Below are 12,855 nucleotides of genomic sequence, written 5' to 3' on the forward strand. Positions count from 1 at the left end.
AAAAGAGGGAGGTGGGAAATGGACAAAGGAAAAAATATCAAGATGAATGACCAATTAGTATTACTGTTAAGAGTTTAGCTGTTTTTGTAGCAGTTTTTTTTTTCGGGGGGGGTGGTCATTGAAACCATTGTACAGTTTCCCAAATGCAATCCAGACCAGTGTCTTCCTCCCCAATTCTGAGTCAGATCATTGTCCATCTTTGGCTAGAGTTATACATATTGATGAACTAACACATCAGGATGCATATCCAGCTGCATGAGAGATTGTGGGCAATAGGCACTTGTCAATTTTGTTTTTCATTGTAGGCAGTTATGACCCCTTCACACTTGATATTTCACTGAGGAGGATTGTAAGTATTCTGGGGTTCAGTGGAAATTAGCACAATGTCATCCACAAACAAGCATTTGGAAAATGTTACCATTAATCAAGACTGGAAGTTTTGGTTGGACTTTACAAAGGACATCTAATCAGACAGTGTCCTTAGGTGAATACACTTCTCCCTGTTTAACACCTTGCTTGGCATCAACATCCAAGAGATCACTAAAGAACGTGGATACCCTATTTTATGATATGATATATGGCTTTGATGGAAAATCTTGTTGAACTCTTCAGAGAATTTTTCTGTTTTCATCCTTTGGATAGTGGTGTGTGTAGGCTGCAATGATCTTCATATTAGTCTGTTTATTTACATTTTTTTGTAAGCATTACAAATTTGGTAAAATTTAGGTTATATATATGGTAACTCTTAATCATATTTACTAGATTAACTTTTTATTAGAATCCAGTTGCTAGAATAATCTTGACCTAGTAGTTGGTCTTCTTGTGGTGGAACTCTAAACTTACCTGTTGGCAGCCTTGTATTGTGGGTAGAATGTTAGACTTAGAGTTAAGAAGAGTTAGATTCTCGTCTGCCTCAACACTTACTGGATTTGTGACCATGGACCAGTCACTTCAGTTCTCTGAGGCTCAGTTTCATTAACTATAAAATGAAAACAATATCTGTAGTACTTATCTTACAGAGTTATCAGGCTCCAAGGAGATAATGCACATAAAGCACTTGACAAACTTTGAAATAAAACATTTGAGAAATGCCTGTTTATAATTATCTCAGCTGGTCCTCAGTCAGACACAGTTGTTTAAGCCTGCACTTCTGAAGCCTTTATATCTCAATAGAACTTGTCTTCATGGCTCTGCTTCTAACTTTCTGGGCTTTGCTACCATGCCTCAGTTGCCATTTCACCTTGCAACTTTACTTATCACCTGGGGTCACCTCATCCTGTAACATCCATCCACCTCTGCAGCCTTTTTATCCCAAAATATCCCTCCCCTTTCTCCAATGGCAAGTTCCTTCCAAGAACTCCATTTTTGTGTAGAGGCCTAGGCCAGCCAACCTTCATTTCCTTCCTGACTCTGCTTTCTACTTTTGGATGCCCCCTTGTCAGTATTTCACCCCACTTTTCAGCTCCTCTTTTTGTATTGTCTTCCCTCTTTAGAATATAAGCTGCTTGAGGGTAGGAACTCTTTTTGCTTCTGTTTCTATCTCTAACACTTAGCACAGTGCCTGGCACATACTTAATAAATGCATCTTGCTTTTTCTTGCTTATGCATCTTTTTTTTTTTTGGCAGGGCAGTGGGGGTTAAGTTTGCCTATGCATCCTTACCATGAGTACCTCCTTGTCAAAATGAGTCTCTAGAACAGGAATAAGGAGCCAAATTATGACTAGTTGTAACTATTTCACCTCCTAATAGATGATTAAAATTGAATTTGCCTCTGAGCGAGCTACATGTTTCTTTGGTCCAGGCTTTGTGAGGAGAAACAATGTTTTTTACTATCCTATCATTATTTAAAATGTTTCAGTTACATCTTTATTTCATTTCTGTTAACTGGACTCCTTCCTTGCTTAGTAACACCTGTTAAAGTTTTTACTGGGTAAGGTAGGATTTCCAATTATCAGCTATATAACAACTAGAAATTTTAACTTATGCTAATTGAAGCATGATAGCATAATGCCATGACAACAAGGAAAAGACAATTCTTATTTTTCAGTATTATGTGTTTTTAAATGTCTCAGTATATTCTTCGGGATCTAATGGGGCCCTTTGCTTTAATAAATTACTGTTGAAGATATAATTTTAAGTCATTATGTACTTCTTTTCTTTTCAGATATTAATTTTACTTTAAAAAGATGATAGCCTCCAGTTTGTGTCTTCAAAATGTTTTTAACATTAAACTTGATAACCTTTGCACAACCTTCTAAAAACAGATAATCTTATTTCTTTTCAGACAAGAGGAGCTGCTTTTTTCATCATTGCTGTGATCTGTTTGTTGTTTTTTGATAATGATGATCTTATGGCTAAAATTGCTGAACACCGTATCCTTTCATAAAAGAGTAAAATCAAGGCTAGATATGTTTAATACCATAGTAGTAGAGTGCCAATAGTAAAGGAAGAATAGAATGTGATTCATATTCAACACATTCACAAATGCAACAGAATAAAATTGCTTAATGTTGAAAGTTGTTTCACAAAACTAATAGATTTATTTTAAAATAAATAATTTTTCCAGGATCATAAAACCTTCCTTAATGGCTAAATATTCTGAAATGGGGTGGGGGGGAGTAGGAAAGTCTATAGAAAAATGGCATTTGTTCTCAAGTAATAGAAGCTGGTAGATCTACAACTAATTGGACCCTCTCAAATTAGGCTTACAAGCACCATGTCTTCAATTTGGCAGACTTATATTAAGTGCATACTTTATCCAGGATACAGTGGGAGCTGACAAAAGCAACAAACACAAAAGCTACACAGTTCTTTCCTTGAATAAGTTTGCATTCCATAAGAAAGGATACAAGAGGTATGCAGATACGTAAAAATAATGTACAAAGTAATTTCCAGGTGTTAAAAGTAGCAATCATTGATATTGTACAGTGGAGAGAGTACTGAATTTTGAGTGAGAAAGCCTAGGTTCAATTCTTGGCTCAGACACTTAGTGGTACTCTTCACCTTGGGCAAGTTACTTAACCTCTTTGGGCCTCTGTTTCTTCAACTGTAAATATATGATCATATGATTTGATTGATAGTAGGGGTGATGTTTTATACTTATATCCTCCAAAGTATCTAGGACATACTTTGCACATGGGTCTGGGGTGTAAAATAGGTACTCATGTTTATTTGTTCTTTGGTTAAATTTTAATCCAGAGCTACATGTCAGTTCCCATAAAATAAATTGCCACATTGGGAAGTGTTAGATTTGGGAAAATTTAGTAGTTGGTAAAACTTATATTAATGAGCTTTAGCTACTGTTGAAGAAAAGATTCTTCAAACTAAATTCATCTGGAATGTGGTTATAATCTCTTCTATTGGGAAGGCTGAGGCTGGTAGACCACTTGAGTTAGGGGAGTTTTAGTGACAATAAAGCTAAAGTCAATCAGATGTCCACACTAAATCTAGCTCTTTAACAAGATGAACCTCCAGGAGTAGAAGGCTACTAGGCTGTTTAAGGAAGAATTAGCCAGCACAACTCAGAAATGGAACAGATCGATGCTGCTAGACGATGTCTGGCCTATGAGGGGCCTCTGCAGTTTATTTGCAACTTAGTTGTTTTCCTCTTAGTAACAGTGCTATAGGTGATGATTAGGTTGCAAGGAAATTTAAAAACAAAAGAAGACCCCCCCCCCAAAAAAAAATTATCAAAACCCTATTTAACTCATAATGCCACTGAGCTACTTACTTACTCCATGCCAAACTTGTTTGCTTTTGCAGACTAGTCTTGGAGTCAAAAGAACCTCCTTCTAGTGCTGATTGCTGTGATTTCTTAGGTGCTATTACCTCCATGTCTTTGACATTTCAAGACCTTTCTGAATCTAAATGTTTGAGAGAAGACTTCATCCCAAGCAGAGTAGTTGGAGAGAAGGAACAAGGTGTCTTCTGTTTCGAAACCCTTCTAGCTAAAAAGCATTAGAGCTACCACTAGTAATGAGTAAACATATGGATCGAAGATGTATTATGTTTTCTTTAACCTGACTTCTTTAGCTGAAGGACATCATGACAGTGCTCTGACACATATGCTTTACACAGTCATTGCTTTCTTAGGTGTTGCAGATCACAAGGTATGCCATTTTTCTTATACCTGAAACACTAGAAATTTTTTTAAAGATTATGGTGTCTTTAAAATGAGTACATATCAGGGCAACTAGGTGGCGCAGTAGATAGAACACCAGCCCTGGATTCAGGAGTACCTGAGTTCAAATCCGGCCTCAGACACTTAACACTTACTAGCTGTGTGACCCTGGGCAAGTCACTTAACCCCAATTGCCTCACTTAAAAAAAAAAAAATGAGTACGTATCTCTCATTGTTAATATCTAGAATTCAGTCTGCCTTTTAGTAATTTGATACCTGTTTAAATGGGTTTCTTAATAGAGATTTAGGCAATTTGATTAATATTGTTTCTCTTTTCCCTTTCATACACTACAGCCATTTCTTTACCTACAAAAGCAAATTGTATAGTCTTCAAAATGACAAAATAAGTTATGTATTGAACAGAGTTCTATATGATTAGACATTTTTAGTTTACATGTCAAGTTTGATGATAATAAATTGCTATGATATTATTAACAAGATTAATGTCCCCAATTCTATATAAGAAAACACAATTCTATTTGAATTTTTCATAAAGAAACTCCTATGCTATGATAATTTAAAACAAGGACAATCTTCTCATTTAAATGAACCTAAGAACATTTTCTTCTAAGCAGAAGATTTGGGATAGTATCCGAGTTTGCAAAAATAGCTTACCATTTCCTTTCAATATAATTGTATATAGATAAGTCTTAGATCCTGTGTACTTCTCTTAAGAATTTTATCATTTTATTAACAGGGTGGAGTTTTATTGCTCGTGTTAGCCTTGTGTTGTAAGGTTGGTTTTCATACAGCTTCCAGGAAGCTCTCTCTTGATGTGGGTGGAGCCAAACGTCTTCAAGCCTTATCTCATCTTGTTTCTGTGCTCCTTTTATGCCCATGGGTCATCATCCTTTCTGTGACAACTGAGGTAATAAAATAAAAAAATTTTAGCAGTAAGTGAAAAACTGAATTGCTATTCACTCATAAATTTGTTGTTTTAATTATATACTAGTAGTTTAAATCTTTGCTTTTCCCTGAAGTCAAGAATGCTCCTACATATAGACTTATAAGGTGCTTCACATGCAATTCTCATCTGTTTACATTATTTTCTTCTCTATACATGCCTATAATGATCAAATTCTTATTTGATTTTGTGTCTTTTTACATTTTCATATTCCTTTTAGATGGTAGGATTCTGTTGTTTTTTTCTATAAATAGAATTTGAAACTATATTCTAGAAAATGCATTAAGAATCAGCTATAGTACTTCTCTATCATATTTCTTTGGCCCAGGGGATTGTGGGATGTACTTAAATCTTGAATTTGGGGGGGAAACAAGCAAATGAGTAATGTGATGTTCATGAGGAAAATGCAAACGCCATGTTTTTTAACATTCACATTCAAGCATCTCTGTACCCAAAGAAGCATTAGCACATTAACAGATATCTGCACAATATATCCTTCAATAGGTGGAATTTCTTTCTTTTTTCTAGAGTAAAGTAGAATCTTGGTCTTCTCTCATCATGCCTTTCACAACGGTTATCTTTTTTGTTGTGGTCCTGGATTTCTATGTGGATTCCATCTGTTCAGTCAAAATGGAAGTTTCCAAGAGTGCCCGCTATGGATCTTTTCTTATTTGTGTTAGTGCTCTGCTTTTTGGAAACTTTTGGACACATCCAATAACAGACCAACTTCGAGCTATGAATAAACCAGCTCATCAAGAGAGCACTGAACATGTCCTTTCTGGAGGAGTGGTAGTGAGTGCTATATTCTTCATTTTATGTAAGCATCTTTTTTTATTCCTTAATTTTCTACTTGTTTAAGATGAGAAAGGTTAATTTGACATTGAGAAAACTAGAAGTGTGATAGCACCAATTAAAAGTATAAATCAAAATTAATAACTACTATGAAGTATTGATTTTTGCCTTTGAAAGCTCTATCAAGTGCCTTATATATAATATTGTTTTGCTTTGTAGTTGACTTTTATTGATTGTGGTGATCAAATTATTTTCTGAAGTTTCAAAAAAACTTCCATTTAGTGTTAGCAGTTGGCTTTTGTAAGCATTAGCCTTTTGAAATTTTTACTGGAGGAAAGTGATGATTAAAGAAAACAAAAAACTTCAATAAAAATTTGTATCAAACAAAGCAAAAAAGAAAATAATTGGAATTCTAAGCTGTTTTGTGATTTTTTTTTCCTTTATAGCTGCTAACATCCTAGCTTCTCCCTCGAAGAAAGGACAGAAGGGTACACTTGTTGGCTATTCTCCTGAAGGAACTCCTCTATATAACTTCATGGGTGATGCTTTACAACACAGCTCTCAATCAGTCCCTAGATTTATTAAAGAATCACTGAAACAAATACTTGAGGAGAGTGATTCTAGACACATCTTCTACTTCTTGTGCCTGAATCTGGTAAGATTTTTAAGTAGAATGATATAATTTGAAAGCTTATTAGTCTTTTAATATTAGCAGCTTTTAATATGAGTTCTTATCAGTTTTAACACATTTATGAATGTGAAGAGAAAAAATTTGATGTAAGAATTCAGTATGTGTAAAGTCTTCTAGCCTCAGTTTGACATTTCTGACTAAAGTGACTTTTATATACTTTAAAAGTTCTATTTTCTCTCACACACAAAAAAAGGCTTGGCTAAGCAGGTGAAAGAATGTAAAGAAGACTGCTGGTATATATTCGGCCTACTTTAGGGATATTCTTTGAGCTTTTTAGAATGTTAATTATAGGGGCAGCTAGGTGGTGCAGTGGATAGAGCACTGGCCCTGGATTCAGGAGTACGTGAGTTCAAATCTGGCCTTAGACACTTAACACTTACTAGCTGTGTGACCCTGGGCAAGTCGCTTAACCCCAATTGCCTCACTTAAAAAAAAAAAGAATGTTAATTATAATTTGATTTGTGTAAAAATTACAAATTATTACATTTATAACTATTCTTTAAGACAGATCACTATGACTTTCTATTTCTTTGCACTTTATTAGCCTTATCCTAAATTATATAGAATCATTGAATTTCACAACTAAAAAGCACTTGAAGCTAAATGCTTCAAGTAGAAAACCAGAAGACTTTTATTAGATACTTAGTATTTTTATTGTCTTCGAAAAGTCCCTTTTCTGAATCTGTTTGCTCATCTGTAAAATATAGTTAGTGATGTAAAAAAATAACTTCACAAGTACCTTAGTGGTCTCCTAACTCCAAGTCTTAACACTCCTTCCACTATACCAAGTTACTAATTTTGTATAATGGATTTTCTTCTCTGTGACAAGCTCTTCATTGAAATGAATATCATAAGCAAAATTTACTTCTCTTGGAATTTTTTTATACTTTTATCTTTGTCAAATAAAATCTAAATTATGCAGCACAATACTACTGCTGAGAATAATTAATTTTTATAGCACTCCAAGATTGGAAAGTGCTTTACATTATCTTATTTCATTCAACATTTTAGTATTGTGTCCTCACAAATTCAGTAAACTTTTCACTTACTCAGATTAATGAGAGGTAGGAAGAAGTCATTGTGAATTTGTGGAAGTTTGATTCATTTAATATTTTTAATTCCATTCTATTACATACAAATACATCTAGTCACACAAAATATTGACAGAGATTGTTTCAGATTAGTATCAATGTAGATGGTAAACCAAAGTGCTTAAAGAATTTGTTCTCTTAACAAAGGCTTAGACATTCTCTCTAGAATTTTTTTTCCCCATTACTTGCTAAAGAAACTCTTTTACTGGTATTGTGTAATAAGATGGTTTCATCAGAAATACTGTGTTAGCATTGATAGAGGACATCTTCTCATTTGGCAGTTCCCTATACCACCAAAACCAAAGGTCCAGTCCCAATGCCCTATCCTTATTGAATTATCAAAGTTCATATGTCCTTGGTGACCGGATTAATGTTCCATAGTGCTCAACTTTGTGCCTTGCACAGGGTAGATAGCTGAACAAATAGCATATGGACTTAGGATCATCTCCTTTTAAAATAGAGTTCATAATGCTTTGATTGAGCTTCCTTTTTTATCTTTCTGAATTAGTGAATTATACAATTATTATTGTTAGGTATGACGTACATAAGAGCGATTTAATAATAACAGTCAAATGCCTCTATGAGTACACTGATTTGTATGTTCCCTTTAATGATGGAGCTCAAAACCAATTCTGGCCTCCCTATCCTGTGCAGTTTTCATATATGTCCTTCTGTAAGTCAAAACATAGGGACATGCCCAACTTTTAGGAGTCCTGGCCTCACTTTCCCTAATCAGGTGAAGATGCTGGTGAAACAATCAGGTGGTCTACCTATTTATTACACCTTCTCACCATGTGATGAATCCCGCTTCTTTTTCAATCATTTATTTCCCTGATAACATCCTTGACTCCAGTTATTCTAGTTCATCTGTTCACACTCAGCTGTTCATTTATAATGTTACATGTTTCACAGCCATACAACAGTATTGGTAGAATTTTTAAACAGATAAGCTTTTGTTTATTTATTTGCAGTTTAAGATTTAAAGCCTAGTGGATAGAGAACTGACCCCAGAACCAAGAAGGAAGAACCAAGTTCAAGTTCTGCCTCTAATATATTATCTTGTGACCATGGACAAGTCACTTAACTGCTTGGTGTTCTGAATAACTCTTTAAGTCTATAAGCTGCAGGAAAGGTGCCAGTTTCCATTAGTAGAGGGAGTTTCCTCATTTAGAAGTCCATTATACCTATGAAATCACAAGTCCAGTTTCTATCCTTACATACTATGAGATCCTATTTGAACCTAACAAAAATCCTGTAAGATATCAGAGGGATTGTTATCCATCCCTATTTTGTTTTTTGTTTTAGTGAGGCAATTGGGGTTAAGTGACTTGCCCAGGGTCACACAGCCAGTAAGTGTTAAGTGTCTGAGGCCGGATCCAAACTCAGGTACTCCTGACTCCAGGGCCGGTGCTCCATCCACTGCGCCATCTAGCTGCCCCCATCCCTATTTTACAAATGGAAATGGGCAGCTATGCGGCACAGTAGATAAAGCACCAGCCCTGGAATCAGGAGGATGTGAGTTCAAATCCGGCCTCAGACACTTGAAATTTACTAGCTGAGTGACACTGGGCTGGTCATTTAACCCTGATTGCCTCAAGTATCCAGGGCCATCTCCAGTTGTCCTGATTCTTGCCACTGGACCCAGATACCTCTGGAGGAGAGAGTGAGGCTGGTAATTTTGCCCAGCCCTGCCTCACTTAAATCCAATTCATGCAAGTCATGACATCACCTCTGAATGTCATGTTCCTTTTCAAGAATGATAGATAAACAACAAATGAGAAAACTGACTCCTAAAGTCACACAGCTAGTAAGTGTCAGAGGTGAGGTTTGAACCTAGGTCTTTTCCTGACTCTTAAGTCCACTATACTTTACACTGTATTATGCTGCCACACATTTAAAGAAGCAAAGTTAGATCATGCTAGATAGTATCTTAAAGTAAGGGTTTTATAACTAGTCTGAAAATGCATTTCTTAATTCTAAAGAAATTACATAAAACTAATATTTTACTAACATACTCCAAATTGTTGTTTTTAGGTTTTTACCTTTGTGGAATTATTCTACGGAGTACTGACCAATAGCCTAGGTCTAATATCAGATGGATTCCATATGCTCTTTGATTGTTCTGCTTTAGTTATGGGACTTTTTGCAGCCCTCATGAGTAGGTGGAAAGCAACCCGTATTTTCTCCTATGGGTAAGTACTTTAATTTGCATTATCAGTACATTACTGAATTCAGATGAAATGATTTGGGTTTTTTTGTTGTTGTTGTTTTTTAGTGAGGCAATTGGGATTAAGTGACTTGCCCAGGGTCACACAGCTAGTAAATGTTAAGTGTCTGAGGCCAGATTTGAACTCGGGCACTCCTGACTCCAGGGCCGGTGTTCTATCCACTGCGCCACCTAGCTACCCAACATAATTGATTTTAAACACAAAATCCATCATAAAAAATGATTTTATATATCTGAGAATAAAGTAGTGATGTTTTCAGATAGCTTTTTTCTTTCACCAAAAAATAGAAGGCCATAGAATTTAAATTTTAACTGGTTGCTTTACTCTAGTTTTTAAGGGTTGCCCTATAAAGAAAGGAATGTCAGAGTGACTGTATGGAAGCATAGTAAAATAGTTTTCTTGGGTTTTTGTGGTTTTTTTTTTTAAATCAAGCATTTGTGATAGGGAAAAATGCTTAATTTTCTGGCTGCTTAAACTACTTTTAACTAATGTGTTTTCTGGAAAGTTTTTGTCTTACCTGGACATGTTAGGTCCCTCAGTAGGACCTCAGAATAGTTTTTGTGTATAGCTCCTAGTTTTACAGAATTAGTATCAATCTAAATGATGGAATCACACACACACACACAAATATGGTGGTACATAAAGGTAAAAAAATAATTGTTTTAAGCATTAAGGCAAATTTTAGAATTCTCACATAAAGTATGTACTTCTAAACAAAGAATTTGCTCTGTTGTGGCTACTGGGAGAGGATGTTTGAAATTATAACAGAGAAGGTAGGAACACCACCAGTAATTTGACCATTTTACTTTATTCCCTTTCAATGCTAAACTTTTCACCAGCATGAGAATATGAATCTGAAAAATCTCAGACTATCTTCCTCCAAATCATCTCAAATCTTATTATTCGGAAACTTGAGGATTGCTTTGGATGACCTCTGGTTTAGAGCTCACCTAAATGAAAATGAAATATGGTACTAATATTATATGTTTGACCTACTTTTGACAGGTCTGCAAAGTATTTTAATTTCTACATAGATTACACCTCAAATTGTAGACCTGTTTCATGTCTGGTGACATCTCAAACTCAACATGTCTTAATCTAAACTGTACCCATGTCTTAATCAAAATCCTCCTCATCTCTTCTCCAAAGCCTTCCCGAGCCACCCAAGTTCAAATGATTCTTCCAGAACTTGGTAAATGTGAACATTTGGACAGGAGTCTTAGTAACTCGGCAGATCTAGTTGTCTATTCCTTAAATAAGGAAATAGAAAATGAAAAAGAAAATCCTTATTGGTCAGGAGATGATAGGTTTCAAACTGCTACCCACTTTGTACCCACTTAAGAATTGGTGACTTTAGAATACAGGGTGGGTTTTTTGCCCCTTTCTCTCCCTTGGGGATCCCCGGGGTCCAGTGTTAAAACTAACTAGATATGACTTATGACAGTGATATCGTGTTTATGGTTGAATATGTTATTATGCTTGAATGCCAGTCGTCAAGTGTTTGCAATTTTACTTATTGTGTTAAAGAAGATTAAGTATTAAGCAAGAGAAAGTGCACTTGAGAGTTTGGATAGACAGGAGGACAGTCTTGATTTCCTAAGTAAATAAGAACTAGATTAGATCATCAGAAGACACTGGAATCATCCACAGAGAGTACTGAAAATAGGATCTATAACCATAACAGAAATTTGTATAAACCTGATAGTCTCCATTTTAGTTTATACATTTGTCAAAACAAGAATATTTTTATTAAAGCCTTAAAAGAAAAGTACATTAAAATGTGTTGCCATTTATTTGCATTGTTAAAATTTGTCTATCTTGTTTTTTAGTCCTTTCCTTTTTTAAAAAAGAAATGCACTATTCTCTTTCAGGTATGGAAGAATAGAAATTCTCTCTGGTTTTATTAATGGACTTTTTCTGATGGTAATAGCTTTTTTTTTGTTTGTGGAGTCAGTGGCTAGATTGATAGATCCTCCAGAATTAGACACATACATGTTAGCGGTAAGTGTTTTTAATTTATATCTGAATTCCTGTTTGTATAATCATTAATGTTTTTCCATGCTGAAGTGAAAACTTAATTAATTGATGTGAGAGTGGTGTATTTTTATTGATGTGATTTTCTGTGTTAGCATATATTCATGATTTTTTAAAGTAATCTTTCTTTGCTAAAGTATTTGAGCTGATAAAATAGTAAAAATAAATGAATCTGTAGGCAGTTCCCTATTCTCCTAACTTATCAGATCTCTATTTAAATATATTTTCAGTTTAATAATCCGTTGATCCATGATTTAATTTGAGTAAATATTCACTAGTCCCAGACATATTATTTTTGTGTCCCTCCCCATTAGTTTTCCAAAGAGAATCTAGCCAAAGATCTATCAGCTTTCCTATAGATCTTTATAACATTTTATGCTCACTAGTGCATCTTTGAGAGTATTTCTTTCTAAATCATCCAAGGAATGAGAGATAAAGAGTTTGAGTGTCATGGTGGGAAATTAAGGAATTTTGTATGACCCTCACATATGTATTAGGAGACACCTTATTGGAAGAGTATTGAAAGGCTCCATTTTACTCCTTAATCATCTGGTAAGCAACAAGCAGTAAACATTGGGGTCTTGTATTTTCTGTACCTTTCAGTCACTTATGTGACTTCGAAGATGTAGCTTTCATGAAGGATACTTTTTTTTTTTGAAGGATACTTTTAATACACTATTCTCACACAGATTTTAGAAAGACAAAAAAGCAGGCATATATGGGTTAATAATACACAGTGGTTTCTCTGAAGCTGTTGTTATAAGTGGTGTTATGGGAAGTAATGTTATATAGATCCCCCCCCCCCTGCCTTGGGGGGAGTATTTTTCCTTTCTTTGAGCTCTCTTAAAAATCACTCCCACATTATTACATATTATATATTATGTATTATATCATTATTTATTATAATTATATATTATATCATTTCTAGGACAGGT

General features: G+C 34.9%; 1 protein-coding gene across 1 annotated transcript in view; it reads left to right on the forward strand.

The window, feature by feature from the left end:
• The window catches only part of SLC30A5 (solute carrier family 30 member 5), a 50,306-nt gene that overhangs the window by 23,234 nt on the left and 14,217 nt on the right, over positions 1 to 12,855 (forward strand). Inside the window, exons 6-12 of the mRNA XM_043975651.1 lie at positions 2,285 to 2,372; positions 4,033 to 4,109; positions 4,878 to 5,048; positions 5,613 to 5,901; positions 6,323 to 6,531; positions 9,693 to 9,850; positions 11,758 to 11,887. Coding sequence (XP_043831586.1) covers positions 2,285 to 2,372; positions 4,033 to 4,109; positions 4,878 to 5,048; positions 5,613 to 5,901; positions 6,323 to 6,531; positions 9,693 to 9,850; positions 11,758 to 11,887 — 1,122 coding nt within the window. The remainder of the gene's footprint in view (positions 1 to 2,284; positions 2,373 to 4,032; positions 4,110 to 4,877; positions 5,049 to 5,612; positions 5,902 to 6,322; positions 6,532 to 9,692; positions 9,851 to 11,757; positions 11,888 to 12,855) is intronic.

The sequence above is a fragment of the Dromiciops gliroides genome, chromosome 1, assembly GCF_019393635.1.
Source record: "Dromiciops gliroides isolate mDroGli1 chromosome 1, mDroGli1.pri, whole genome shotgun sequence".
Classification (NCBI taxonomy): Eukaryota; Metazoa; Chordata; class Mammalia; order Microbiotheria; family Microbiotheriidae; genus Dromiciops; species Dromiciops gliroides.